This window comes from Phascolarctos cinereus, unplaced genomic scaffold (genome assembly GCF_003287225.1).
Source record: "Phascolarctos cinereus isolate Bilbo 61053 unplaced genomic scaffold, phaCin_HiC Scaffold_4;HRSCAF=312, whole genome shotgun sequence".
Taxonomy (NCBI): Eukaryota; Metazoa; Chordata; class Mammalia; order Diprotodontia; family Phascolarctidae; genus Phascolarctos; species Phascolarctos cinereus.
The window spans coordinates 225,390,737-225,404,686 of NW_027555847.1; the positions used below are offsets into that span (position 1 = coordinate 225,390,737).

Sequence of the window (13,950 nt, forward strand, 5' to 3'; positions counted from 1 at the left end):
CCTGCCTACAGAGATTGAGCCTACACACACCACACAGACCACACACAGACACACCTACCCTCCACTTCCCCATACACACCATGCCCAGTGGAGCCTGAGCTTATACACACACACACACACACACACATACACACCCCTCTGGCACAAGAAAGAGCAACAGTGGAATCCTGGGTCTGTGAAGGCAGGACAATGCTTCATTTTTATCCCAGGATGCTATGAGTCAACCAATAAGCAAAATCTTCCTTTACACCAGGCACTACGCTACTAAGCACTGGGGATACAAAGAATGTTCCCCCCTCCTCCCAAAAGAGCAGCATGATCCCTACCCTTAAGGAGATCTCATTCCAACGGAGAAGACACTATTTGGATAAGTAGGCATGTAAATGGAAAAGTGTCATGGGGAAGAAAGAAGCGATAGAGAAGATCAGGAAAAGCCTCCTGTAGAAAGTGGGATTTGAACTAAGTCTTGAAAGAAGCCAGGGAAGCGTGGAGGTGGATCTGAGGACATCATGAGGACAGAACTGAATCAAGAGTTTAAAACTTTTTTTCTGACACTGACACAAAATTACTAAGAAAACTGGTCAGACAAGATGATGGGTGGGGAATGGCTTACCTCGGACCACAGTGCCAGGGTAGAGACAGCGATACTGCTGGCTCCAATAAGCTGCAATCCTGGTTCCCTCAGGCAAGAATCTAATTGAAGGTGGCTTCACATCTATGATCTGTGGGAGGGGGCAACAGTGTAAATAAACTAGGGTCTCCTCGGGCTACCCTGAAAGAACCATGCTCCCTGTCTGTCTCTAGTATTCCTCGGGCTTTTCCTTACCAGGGCTGCACAACTGGCTTCCAGCCCAGATCCAGACTCTTTGGAGAGTTATCAGTTGACATTAGCAGGTGTTCCCTTCATGGTGATGGGGAAAAAATCAAAAAACCCTTACTGACTCACCCAGAGACTGAAAAAAATCACCTGCTGGCATGGGTGTCCAAAATCCATCCTTCCAAAGGAATGGGTAGATGAAAATCTTTTCAGGTTTTTTTGTATTTCTCCTTAAAATTGGGGTACCACCTCCCCCCTCCCTTGAAGATCAGATTTTTGGGATGCACTGATAGGTTTTGCTGATTTTCCCTCCTTCCACTTTTTACCTTTTTAAAAAAATATTCTGTTATATAGAATGGCTCTCTGAGAAGGGAAAGGAAAGGGAAAGGGATAGAGTGGGAAATTTAGGTGATAGAAAAACAAAAGATATCAATAAAAATTTATTTTAAAAAACTGGGGTGCCAAGGAGAGATCAGGTCTTCATCCTAACTCAATGTTTCTCTCAAAGGATTGGGGAGATGGAAAGCCTTAAATCTTCTCTATATTTCTCCTTGAAACTGGAATCCCATGGAAGGATTATTATGTCTTCCCTCCTAAACTTTCTTCCTCTTCTCCTCCAGGTCCTCCAATCCAAAGGAAAAGGTCGTGTTTACTCACCGCTTCCTGCAGGAGCTGCTCCAGACAATAGATGTGGGGCCGGTTGCCCCTCTCTCCTTCCACCACCACCCGGTATCTAAAACATCAGATCAGGTAAGTGTCAAGCCACTGGGAGACTGATTATCATCCACATTGAAAGCCTCTTTCACTTCCTTCCACACCCTCCCTCCCTATGACATGGCTCCCTTCTCCTCTAGCTTCCTTCCACTGAAATTGTGAAATGAAGGGTACTTCCTCTCTGATGGCCACTGATGGGTCAAATGATGACCATGGGAGATGCCTTAAATGAAGTCCTTTCTCTCTTCCATGCCCCATTCCACTAATCTCCGAATTCTGCTCTTTGTGTCATTATCTTATCTTACACCAAGTAGGTGTGTTTTAATGGAACTTGGGAGAGAATCAGAGCAACAGAACAGAGGAACCTCCCAGAGAATTTTAGAAAGAGACACCTCTCTTCTTTGGATAAGTGGAGGAGTGTGTGGAATACCAGACAGGTGTCAGGCTCAGCTGATATGTTGTTTGGTTTGCTGATCTGCTCTTTTTAAATTCTTTGGCACTGGTTAGGTATATATTTGGAATAAAGGTAATACAATGCTCTACCACAGGTTGGGCACAAATAGTCCATGTGAACATGCGGATTCTCTAGATTGGTGTATCTTGCATTTCTGTTGAGCTACTTCAATTCTGCTTTGCTCATAGAGCATAGCACCTTCTCTGATGAGGGCACGCTATGCTGGGCGGTCCCGTGCCAGTGTCTCCCATGTCATACACTCCATTCCAAAATTCTTAAGAGAGACCTTGAGAGTGTCTTTGCATTGCTTTTTCTCACCATCATGTGAGTACCGGAGACTATTTTTTGGAGAACTGACACAGTGACCAAACATGATTCCAGAGGACCAAGATGAACTATGCCATCTCTTGAGAGAGAGAGAGAGAGAGAGAGAGAGAGAGAGAGAGAGAGAGAGAGAGAGGCTGGACTCAGGGGGACAGAAGAAGACATATTTTTGGATGTGGCCAATCTGGGAATTTGTTTTGCTTGACTGACTATGTACTTTTGTCTCAAGAGTCCCTCCTCTCCCTTCTATGGGGGACAGAGGTAGAGAACAAACTTTTGTTATTAATGGGGAAAAAAATCAATATTAAAAGGAAAAAAGAAATCATAAGATTTTAAATAATAAAAATAAAATGGTTCAAGCTGACAGCACAGCCTAGAAGAGCTATACTTGATTCTTCAAACTTGTGGAAGGACCTGGATTCCTTAGCTCCAGCCCCCCAACCTGGCTCCAGTCACCCCTTAGCACTACTAATGGTAATGACTATTTCCAACATAGAATGAGTGTGTTATGATGGTGAGATCTAGGAATAAAGACAGCAAGGACTGTGCTGAAGCCAGTTGGTACTAGATGGTTCAATTTTCAGTGTGAGCATTTACTCCTTACTTAACCATGAAATGCTTCACATCAAGAATTGGTTGTTTTGCGCATTATCTGGACTTAAGAAAGTGACAGGGAAAATGTTAATAATAATAATACTAAAAATATATAAGCTAACATTTATTTATTTACAGGCAATTGGGGTTAAGTGACTTGCCCAGGGTCACACAGATAGTAAGTGTTAAGTGTTTGGTCTGAGACCGGATTTGAACTCAGGTCCTTCTGACTTCAGGGCCGGTGCTCTATCCACTGTGCCACCTAGCTACCCCTTAAGCTAACATTTATGTAGCACTTACTCCATGCCAGGTACTGTGCTGAGCATTTAACAATTATTTATCTCATTTGATCCTTTGGTGCTGTTATTATCCCCATTTTACAGATGAGAAAACTGAGGCAGAAGTTAATGACTTGCCCAGGGTCATGGAGCCAGAGTATGTTAGAGAGGGGATTTGAAACCAAGTCTTCCTGGCTCTTAGGTCATTCCTCTACCCACTACATCATTCCACCTCTCACTGCCCTCTCCCTGTACATACTACTGTCAACACTATTAGCAAATATTTTCTGAATGAAGTTGGACGTGGTGGTTGAGAGGAACTGGGCCACTGGTTAATAAGTTACACAGAGACTCCTCAGTCTAAATGAAGCCATAATCTAGATCAGGAGTTCTTAACCTGGGGTTCAGGAGCTTGCTTTTCTTTTAATAACTCTATTTCATAATAATTGGTTTCCTTTCTAATCCTACGCATCTTTTTTTGATGTCTTAGACCTTCTTATTGCTGAGAAGGGTTAAGTCTATTAATATTAGTCATCGCACAATGTGGCTGTTATTGTGTACAATGTTCTCCTGGTTCTGCTCACTTCACTCAGCATCAGACTAGCATACAAGTCTTTCCAGGCTTTTCTGAAATTCACCTGCTCATCATTTCTTATAGCACAATAGTATTCCATTACATTCATATACCACAACTTGCTCAGCCATTCCCCAATGGATAGGCATCCTCTCAATTTCCAATTCTTTGCCACCACAAAAAGAGCTGCTATGAATATTTTTGTACAGGTGAGTCCTTTTACCATTTGTATGACCTCTCTAGGATATAGCCCTAGAAGTGGTATTGCTGGATCAAAGGGTATGCACATTTTTATAGCCCTTTGGGCACTATGCATTTTGTTATGCATTTAAAAACATGATTCTGAGAAGGGTTTCATAGGCTTCACTAGATGCTGGTCTACAGTAATGAACTATATTAAGAGGGTTTTCATCAATGCCAACGAGAGCTTCCTCAGGCCCTTCAGAAAATCTGAAAAGCCTCAACCAGGCTCCCCTGGAGGGCCTAACTAGCAGCAGGTCTTAGCTTGATGCAGCAGGTTTTTCTTCATGGTCCCAGTTTTCCCTATGTGCCTGGGATTTCTTCCAGCCCTAGGATGGTGTCAAAGGGCGATGATGCAGTGTGACTTCCCCAGCCCCCTTCTCAGTCCCCCTTTGTCCAGGAGCAGCCCAGCCCTCACATGACTCACATGTCAGGCGAGTGCACGGTCTTCACGTGCCCAGCATACAACAGCTTGTCATCCATGGGGATGAGGACCCTCAGTCCGTCCTTCAGCTCATCCTTGTCAATGATACAGGATCGGGGAGCTGTGGGACAGGGAAGGGACAGCAGGAATGAGGCACCCTGTTCCCCAATCAGAAGGGCCTGAGTCAGCACAGAGAAATGGTGCCTGGCCAGGAAGGATTTATTACTTGTCACCAGATGAATGGCAGTCTTCCTACTCAGCAGAATGCAGGGAACCTCAATTAGGAGGCCTCTCACTTTCCTTCCCCCGCCCCAAAAAAGAGTGAGCTCTCTGAGCTAGTTTCTCTACCCCTGGCCTTGCTCACTTTCTCTCTCCCGTTCTTAGTTCTATTTGATCTTCGAAGATTATACACTGTGCAAAATCACCCCAGGGACACTCACACACATCAAATAGTTTCCTAAAGTCCCTTCCCAATTATCCATGCTGGGGAGAAGGGGGAGGGTACCACGCATTCCTAGGTGATAAGGGCTAGACCTGTGATTTCATTAATCTAGATACCGCTCCGATGAGGAAACGCCTCCAACCCACGCAGGTCAGCATTTTTGCCACTTACAGCCTTCAGGAGGAGTCTAGAGCTCTCAGAAGTGGTTTTCAATGATATCTACAGAGAGAGAAGCTCCCAGGCCAGCAGGGGAGACAACATGCACCCAGCCAGGTACCAACAAGATACAGGCAGAGATGCTGGGGAAAGTCAGAGGAAAGGGCCTGGTAGGAAGGAGGATCAGGAAAGGCTTCATGTGGAAGGCGGCATTTTAGCTGGGACATGAGAAGCCAGGCGGGGATGAGAAGGGAGAGCCCTCCAGGCATGGGGGCCAGCCAGGAAAAATGCCTGGAGTCAGGATATGGACAATCTCCTTGGAGGAGCAGGCTGAGGCCAGTGTCTCAGAGTATGGGGGATGGAAGGTGGATAGGGGATGGAAGGGGCAGGTTATGAAGAGCTCTGAGTGCCACAGGATTTTTTATTTGGTCCTGGAGAGGACAGGGAGGCACTGAAGCTTAAGGAATAGAAGGCGATGTAATCAGACCTATGCTTTAGGAAGATCACTTTGGCAGCTAAGTGTAGGAAGGACTTCAGAAGGGTGAAGAGATTTTTTTGGTGTGGGGAGGCAGTTGGGGTTAAGTGACGTGCCCAGGGTCACACACCTAGTAACTGTCTGAAGCTGGATTTGAACTCAGGTTCTCCTGACTCCAGGGCCAGTGCTCTGTGCCATCCAGCTGCCCCCAGGAGAAGAGATTTATGGCAGGGAGAACAGAATGACCAGCAAACTACTGAAATAGTCCCTTGCATGAAGGGAGCAAGACCTAGAGCAGTGAGAGGTTAAGTATTTTTCCAGGGTCACACAGCCAACATATGTCAGAGGAAGGATTTGAACCCACATCTCCCTGGCTCCTAGGCCACCACTATGCTGTAATGGCTCTCTGTTGCTTAGAAATAAGATAATTGATATCTACAGATAATCCAAAAAACTATAACCAAAGGTTCCCAGCTCCTTATATCAGAGCCTCTATTGAGCATCTAACTGGAGTATCATTTCCTCTTTCTTCTCTCTCTTGTTCTTGAATGGGAGGGAAGGAAGGAAGGAGGGAAGGAAGGAAGGAAGGAAAGAAGGAAGGAAGAAAGGAAGGAGGGAGGGAGGGAAGGAAGGAAGGAAGGAAGGAAGGAAGGAGGGAGGGAAGGAAGGAAGGAAGGAAGGAGGGAGGGAAGGAAGGAAGGAGGGAGGGAGGGAAGGGAGGGAGGGAAGGAGGGAAGGAAGGAAGGAAGGAAGGAGGGAAGGAGGGAAGGAAGGAAGGAAGGAAGGAAGGAGGGAAGGAGGGAAGGAAGGAAGGAAGGAAGGAAGGAAGGAAGGAAGGAAGGAAGGAAGAAATGCAAATATTATCTCATTTGACCCTTACAATAACCCTGGGAGGTGGATGCTGTTATTACCTCCATTTTGCAGTTGAGGGATTAGAGACAAACAGAAGTGAAGTGACTTGCCCAGAACCACACAGCTAATCTATCTGGAGGCAGATTTCAACTCAGGTCTTCCTGACCCTAAGTCCAGGTGATGATGAAATGCCATATAATGAAATGCCCTCTACCAATGCAGGCTGCCACCTCTGCAACTCACAGCCTTAAAGAGTTGGCTGGGGAAATGGGAGATTGAGTGTCTTGCCCAGGGTCACTTAGCCAAGACGTGGGAGAGGTGGGCCTTCTAGTGAGGTCTTCCTGGCTCCAATGCCAGTTCTCTATCCACTAAGGCAACCACAACCATTAGACTGTGAGCTCCTAGAGAGCAGAGCCCATTCTTGCCTTTTCTGCAGTCTTGGTTTTTAGCAGTGATAGCACCTTAGGGGGGGCTTAATAAATGCTTGTTGACTCGACTTAGTGGCTGATGTACTTAGCCTGCACTCACTCAACGTGGGTGTTCTTTTTATGGACTCTTGACTCCCTGTGGACAAAGCTGGGGCTGGGTAGTCCCTGTACTTCTCCTCAGTACCCAGGAGTGGTAGGGACTTTCTGACAGCCATGATGGACCCATACATTCCAGGTAAATCAAGGGAAATGTTGATGGAGCTTTCTGTCTTCTACTCTCCCTTCCCCCCAACCCACACAAACCTCCACCCTCAGAGTGTGGTAGAACAAACAACAGGCAGTGAAGAGACCTTTCCTAGAGTTCTGAAGGCTGTATTAACTACCACCCAAGGGCTTTTTAATTCAGTGGGTTTCTCCTCAAAAAGCTCTTAATCACCCCAGTTTGACATTCAAAGCCCTTCATGAACCTTCCTCCTCCTGCCCACCATCTTTCCTGTCCTTTTTATGCCTCCACTGACTCCAGCCACACTGGCCTTATGCTGTTCTTCATACAAGACCCTCCACCTCGACTCTAGGCATTCTCCCTGCTTGTCCCTCATGCCTGGAATGTTCTCCCTTTCCTCTCCTTCTCCTGGATGGCTTCCCTTGGTTTCTTCAAGTCCCACCTTCTATAAGAAGCATTTCCCAATCTCCTTGAATACCAGGGCCTTCCCTCTGTTGATTATTTCCAATCTATCCTGTAAATAGCTTTTTCATATATAGTTGTTTGCATGTTCTCTCCCCAGTTAGACTGGGAGCGCCTCAAGAGCATCCCCAGGGATGAACACGGTGCCTGGCACACAGTAGGCACTAAATAAAGGTTTACTGACTGAAAGTTCAAAAACCAAAATTCTAGAGCCCCCACTCCCCACTCCCTTTCATTTTCAGCAGATAGAAGCACTCAAAGATGAGGCTTTCAGGGGCCTTGTCACCAAGTGCTTTAGGTTTTCTTGGGGGCTTTAGAAACCTGATGCCTCCTTATAAAAGAAAAGCTTCAGGACAGGCATACTATTAAGTATGAGGTGGCACCCAAACTCATTTGAAGGATGGGCCTGTCTCTCAGTTAATAACAGCAATAATTGTTGGCATTTATATGGTGCTTTAAATATTTGCAAAAGTGCTTTACACATTATCTCATGTGAGGTAGGTGTTATTATGGTCCCCATTTTACAAATGAGCAAATCGGGGCTGAGAGAGCTTAGTAAGTCTCTGAGGTAGGATTTGAACTCAGGTCTTCCTCACTCCAAGTCCTGAACCCTATCTACATTATATTAGCTGGCTGCTGATTGACCTTCCTCTGAGAACCAGGATGATGAGATGGTTAAGTAGACCAGCTAAAACCACGATAACAGAATGATGTGTTGGCCCTGGGATCTGGGCCTCAAAGACAACCCAGATTCCTTCTCACTCAGCAAAAATACACAGAATTTAAAAAAAACAAAAGACAGAATCAACACTGTTCACTGGCTAATTATTCAGCATATGGTTAAGCCAGAATCATGGTTTTTGATTTTTTGTCTTTGTTTTTTTTTTCAAGTCCCCCTACCCAAGGACAGGGAAGAGAAATCAAAGGAGTTTCAGACTGACACCTTGTTAGTAGTCTGGAAAGGAACTCGGAAAGTTCTGGCTTCAGTTAAAGCTTGCAAGTCTCCTTCATGGATGTCAATGGTCTATGTCCTTCTCATTATTCATTTCCTTGGCTATTCCTGAGGGAGGGCTTCAGTACAAGAGTTTCAGTCTAAGTCAGTGGTTCCCATTTAGTGGGAACTCTTTGGAAGTATAAGGTGATGGTCCAAAGAGTTTGCACTGAAAATTCTTTAATGGTGCCTTAAGCAGTAAATAATTGCACGACTGTGTTACTTTGTCTAAATACAACCACCCACATGAGGGCTCACACCACTTTTTTTTTTATTGTTGTTGAAAAGAGTTCATGGGACAAAAAAACATTGGAAACCATTAGCCTAAATGAAATGATTGCTAGCAGAGTGGGAAACAAAATTTGGGGAAGAGACGCCATCTTCCACCCAGGATGTTATACTATGTCAATCAACTTGGCAAACTCTCCTCTAATTTATCCAGGGATTACAAAGATGGAATAATCATCTACCTTAAGGAAGGAAGACCTAAGACCTGGCCCATGTTCCTCCAGAGGTATTTCTTTCTTTTCTTTTTCTCCTTGTTTCTCTACTCCTCTTACTTTACTTTTCTTATTCTTCTAACTTGCTTTCATCACCTACTTTTTTCCTCACCCTTTCATCCTTCTCCTTTGACAATGTTCTAGGCCTACTAAGAGTGCCCATCAGTCATTGGTCCTCCGCCTTTCATTTAGGAGAAGTAAATGGAGCACCACACTCACTAGGCCCTCCTAGGAAGTGGATCAATAATACTCTGTGTTCCTACCCCATCCAGCTTCCTCTACAGCCCTCTACAATACTGCCCAGAACCAACATCTACATATGTCTATATATATATACACACACACATATATATATATATACACACACACACTCAAACATACACCCACCAACATATATATTTATATACATCTGTATTTCTATACAAATACCTAAATCTATCTCTATAAATACATGTACACTTAATTGACATGTATATAGACTTACTACTATATATATTATATATACACATATATACTATATACAAATGTATAAACATATTTTATATACACACATAAAATATATATATATATATATATATATACACACACACACACACACACACACATTTTTTAAGAAGCTGTGGTTTTCATCAATGTGAGGACTCACTTATTGCTACACAGATTACAAGCCTCCTGTAGTTAGGTGTGGTCTTTGAAAGCTTCTGTGGCTAAGAAATTGGTCACCTTTCAGCCAACCTGGTGATAAGCCTCTCCAAACTTACTATGCTGGTCCTAGGACAAGAGACTTCATTTTAGAAGTCTCTTAGAATAAAAGCTGCAGGCCAGAGTTGGTGGTGAAGGTTTCACAAAGGGTAGATGTGTGCAGTGGGATGGGGGGGAGGGGAGGTGGAGAATGGGGTCCTGAAAGCCCAGACACAACTCCCTTTGGCAAGATAAAGCCCAGGCCTGGGCCTATACTCAAAGACCTTCCAGTACGGTAGGACCTAGGACCATAGACTTAGATTTGGAAAGGGCCTTAGAGAATACCAATTCTAACTTACTCATTTTATACATGAGGAAACTAAAGTCAAGAGAGGTGAAATAACTTGTTCATGGTCACACAGCTAGGAAGTGTCTCAGGTCTTCCTGACTCCAAGTCCAGTGCCTTATTTACTTATTACACCAGGCCTAAAAAATCTTGGGTCACCCACATACCACAATAAAATTTAGCAGTATATAGTATGGAATGTGTGACTATATATATGAAATCTTCATGTGTGTGTTCTCACTTACATCTATAACTGCATTTATTTATATATTTGTGGCTTTATCTAAATCTCTCTGCTTTGGTCACTAGGATACTCTTCTTTTTTTTCTCCCTTTTGTCCCATTCCTTTCAAAAACAGCCAAGAAGACCTGAGTTCAAATTTGACCTCAGATACTAGCTGTGTGACCCTGGGCAAGTCATTTAACCCAGTTTAACCCAAGTTTCATCACTTGTAAAATGAACTGGAGAAGGAAATGGCAAACCACTCCATTATCTTTGCCAAGAAAACTCCAAAAGCGGTCAGCCAGCACTGAAGAAAGCCTAGAGCCTACTCTAGGCCCTAGAGTAACACACAAAGGACATTTTTGACAATGTGCTGGTGTTGGGAGTAACCTACCCCCATGGATGGTACTGTGGCCTGGGAAGGCCTTGCCCTACTGTCTCCAGGCCCCAGCTTTTCCTTTCCCTCACCTGGAGTCAGCGGCCGCTCTACCAGCATGCTCAGGGGCAAGTTCTCATCCTCAGAGAAGCTGCTGTCTTGGTTGGGTTCAAAATCCTCTTCAGCTGCCATACTCTCCATCAGTTTGCTCACAGCTCCTCCCTTCCCTCGGTTCTAGAGTTGGTCAGAAACACACAAGACTGTAAGACCCTTGAAAACAAAAATTATGTCCATTGTAACTCACTGACGGCAAAAACCTAGGATACCATACTATTATACCATACCATACCATACTACTATAATAAAATCTTTGGAATGTCCATTGGTTGGACAAACCATCAAAAAAGTATTCATTGTTCCAGCTAAAGGACTGAGTTATTATAATGTCAGTTTTCTTTTTCATCAATTATGAGATTACAGATAGGGAAGAATTCAAACAGAAAACCAGAACACCACTTTCCTATACCAAGATGGCCTTGGCCAGCCTCAGACACTCAGGAAGGTACAAGTAAGCATTATGGAATAGCAGAAAAACCAAATATTGAGAGAACTGGAAAAGAGTCTGGCAGAAACTAGGTACAGACCAATATTCACACCGTACGCCAAGATAAGCTCCAAATGGGAACATGATTTAGACATAAAAGGTCAAATTATAAACAGTGGAGAGAGCATTGAGCAGAGAGGCAGAAGACCTGAGCTCTGAGAGTCATGAATCTCTCATGACTAGGGTTTGATCTTAAACAAGTCATCTCACTTTTTCTGGTTTGTTTTATAAATCAAATTTTATTGCTGTCTTTTCCCTCCCAGGAGCCATCTCTTATAATAATTTAACCTAATGTTTCTAGGCTTCAGTTTCACCTTCTACAAAATGGGGATAAGAATATTTGCCCTATCTAGTTCATAGGGCTATTGTGAGATACAAATGAATAAAGAGATACATGACTAAAGAAGAGAAAGTCATAGAGTCAGTATTTCTTGAACCACAAATATTGTGACTATGATTTTAAGATTCCATTTTCCAACTCACTCATCCTTACCTCAAAAACCAACACCATTAGATGCTCAGTAAATATTTGTTTCTATCATTAGGATATTGGATCCCTGGGATGAAGGATGGGCTACCATGACTTTCCAGAGATCTAAAGAGTAGAACTCGTGGTAGTCAACACCAGGTAGAGCTAGAATACCACAAAGAACAATGAGGCGTTTATCCAATGTCCTGAAGAACAGTCTGAACATCTGGATGGAGAAGGGATCATTAGTGATCTACCATTCTTGGAGACTCTACTAAGTGACAGGGCATTATGGGAACTTATGCAGCCAGCACTGAAGATCACTGCTGGTCTGGCAGAGTTCATCTTCTTGGTTCCAGGGGTCTGTTCCTGGTCAGATCAGAGCTGTAGACAAGTTGTCATCTCTTCCAGCTCTACACTTTAATTCCCAAAGATGACCGACAGAACACTATCAGTAAAGGTGGGTGATTTAGGGAGAGGCTAGTCAGAAAATGCTAAGAATCAGAGAGTTTTACAGCTGCAAAATGAGGTAGGCAGAACCAGGCAAACTATATACACAATAACTACAGTGATGTAAATGAAAAGAAGGGTAGCAACAGGACAAATTGAATGCTGTGAAATTACAATGACCAAGATTAGCCCCAAGAGGAGATAGCAGAAGGCCCTTCCCCCCAGCTTCTTTCCAAAGGAGAGAAACTAAAGGTGTGGAACACTGTGTATAATATGTCAAGCTTTTTAAATATAATGGTTTCTTTTGCTTCACTTTTTTTTTCTTCTTTTTCTTCTTTATTAAGAGGAGGAAAATGCATTGGGAAATATAAGTGACAGAAAAACAAAACTTATCAATACAAAATTTATTTTTTTTAAATGTCTTTTAAAAACCCAGGAAGTCTTATAAGGAAGAAATCTGAGCTATGAATAGTCACGTAAAAAAAAAAAAGCTCCAAATCACTAATTATAGAAATTCAAATTAAAGCAATTCTGAGGTTCCACATCACACCCATCAGATTAGCGAAGTTGACCCCAAAAAGAGGAATGACAAATGCTGCAGGGGCTGTAGGGGGAAAAGCACATTAATGCACTATTGGTGGAAGTGTGAATTTAGTACAGCCATTCTGGAAAGTAATCTGGAGCAATGCCCCAGATGTTACTAAACTGTGCATATATCTGCTGACAACCCAGTGATACTACTACTAGACCTATACCCTAAAGAGAACAAAGAAAGAGGAAAGGGACCCATATGTACAAAAATATTGATAGCACCCTTTTTTCACTGGCAAAGAACTGGAAACTAAGAGGGTGCCAATCATTTGTGGAATAGTTGAACAAATTATGGCACCTAAATGTAATGGAATACTATTGCTACTGTGCCACAATAACTGATGAAGGGAATGGTTTTAGAGAAACCTGGGCAGACTTGTATAAACTGACACAGAGTGAAGTAAACAGAACCAGAGTGATTTATATAATAACAACATGAGAACAAACAACTTTAAAAGACTCAAGAACTCTAAGCAGTGCAATGATTCCCAAGGACTGATAATGAAGCATGCTGCCTACCTCCTAACAGGGAAGTGATGGACTCAGGGTGCAAAATGAGGCACAGACTTTTTGGACATGGCCAATGAGGGAATTTGTGTTGCTTGACTGTGCGCATTCGCTACAAAGCTTTTGGTTTTCTTTCTCTTTTTTTTAATCAAGAATGAAGGTAGGAGGGAGAGAATACTGATTTTTGTCAATTGAAACAAAATTTAAATTTAAGAAAAGAAGAAAAAAAAGAAAACAAACAAATAAATGAAGATGAGGAAACTAAAAAAGAAAGAAAAAGAATGCCTTTCCATACAACAATTCTGTGAGATCAGTATTACAACTACTGCTTTTCTTTCCCATTTCACAGATGAGGAAAAAGAAGCACAGAGAAGCTAAAGGATTTGTTTGCTTATAATCCCAGAGTCATCATCCTGCAAGAAACCATCAGCCTTAGTATTCCACCTCATCACCATCCTCTGTCCTCTCTGATTGGAAGGTGGAGCCAAGAACTCCAACACTTCCATTCAAGAAGCAAGTCCACGTCAGAATATCTCCTCATTCCTCATCTAGTTGTACCACTTAGGACTTCTCTGACTTTTCTATCACATTTCCATTTTGGGTACTCTCCCTATTCCTGCTCCTCCCCTTTCAGCTTCCTTTTGTGTATTGTCTTCCCTCATTAGATTGTAAGCTCCTTGAGGGCCCTATTCCAATACCGACAGATGTAGAAATAGAATCTTATTCCATTTTCTCAGCTTAGGTCAGTGTGCCCCT

At 43.1% G+C, this 13,950-nt stretch overlaps 1 protein-coding gene across 1 annotated transcript in view; it reads right to left on the reverse strand.

Annotated features, from left to right (window-relative positions):
* The window catches only part of TNRC18 (trinucleotide repeat containing 18), a 154,855-nt gene that overhangs the window by 12,801 nt on the left and 128,104 nt on the right, over positions 1-13,950 (reverse strand). Inside the window, 4 exon segments of the mRNA XM_021008576.2 lie at positions 614-722; positions 1,475-1,550; positions 4,423-4,540; positions 10,666-10,807. Of these exon segments, the coding sequence (XP_020864235.1) occupies positions 614-722; positions 1,475-1,550; positions 4,423-4,540; positions 10,666-10,807 (445 nt within the window).